General features: G+C 28.0%; 1 protein-coding gene across 5 annotated transcripts in view; it reads right to left on the bottom strand.

Annotated features, from left to right (window-relative positions):
• LOC106869170 (nucleolar RNA helicase 2) overlaps window positions 1–1,001 on the bottom strand; it is a 44,163-nt gene that overhangs the window by 5,568 nt on the left and 37,594 nt on the right. For all 5 annotated transcript variants that reach the window (XM_014914790.2, XM_014914786.2, XM_014914787.2 and 2 more), the window contains exon 9: window positions 195–401. In XM_014914790.2, the coding sequence (XP_014770276.1) occupies window positions 195–401 (207 nt within the window). The remainder of the gene's footprint in view (window positions 1–194; window positions 402–1,001) is intronic.

Raw genomic sequence — 1,001 nt, 5'->3', positions numbered from 1 at the left:
TAAGTACAAAATTCATATTGTATCTTAAGACAATTATTTAAAGGAGTATTTAATTTAGGACTGCTATTCAATGAAGAATTTAAACAAATATTGCACAGAAATAAATAAAACTAATTAATGAGCAGTGTTTCATTAAGTTCAATGTAGCCATTAATTATACTTCAAATTTTACGAAGTTTAAATAAATATCTTACCTTAAGGACAAGTTCTCTCTTATCTTGGGGAATGTCACCATGCAACACATGAGCATCTAACTTCATTGAAGCACTAACAGCAAGCTCATCAGCTTGCTTTTTTGTTTGACAGAACACAATGGCACGACCATGATTACCACTGTACACTTGGATTATATCAGCAATAATACTGTTACGGTCTTGAATGCTACATTTGATAGCAAGGTGCTGGAAAGTAAAAATTATACTTTTTTTAAAAACTGCATTTATAATCAATGTTATTTTAATAGCTTTGTGACAAAATCAAATAAGACCCCTGCTTTAGTTTTGAAATGGATTAAAAATTTAACCAACCTTTGTATTAACTGTTATATTTAGTGTTTAAAATACAACACAGCAAAAGAGCCTTATATAATACTGATAGAACTTTTACCCATTGAAATCACTTGCTTTCCTTTGTGCAATAAGATTTTGGTTGATGTTTCTATTTAACCCTTTCGTTACCATATTTCTAACCAAATTACACCCCTTATGTGTTTCAATTAATTTCTAACATAATCATAAATTTAGGCTGGTTTCGTTAAACAACTAACTTTTTTATTTATCAACATATTAATGTGATTTTTGGAAGATAAATTAACGAAAGGTTCTCAACCAATTCTATACCAAAATTTTTGTCACAAAGTGACTTTAATTACAGGTAAATTCAACAAAATATAAAATTATTTAAATTTTTGTTCAAACATCGCTATAGAAAATGGGTTATTAGCTAATATTCAATTGGGTATACAAAAAAATATTATTATAGAAGAGTTGTGCACATTACTG

Source organism: Octopus bimaculoides, chromosome 5, assembly GCF_001194135.2.
Source record: "Octopus bimaculoides isolate UCB-OBI-ISO-001 chromosome 5, ASM119413v2, whole genome shotgun sequence".
Taxonomy (NCBI): Eukaryota; Metazoa; Mollusca; class Cephalopoda; order Octopoda; family Octopodidae; genus Octopus; species Octopus bimaculoides.
This window is presented reverse-complemented; position numbering and strand designations above follow the sequence as displayed.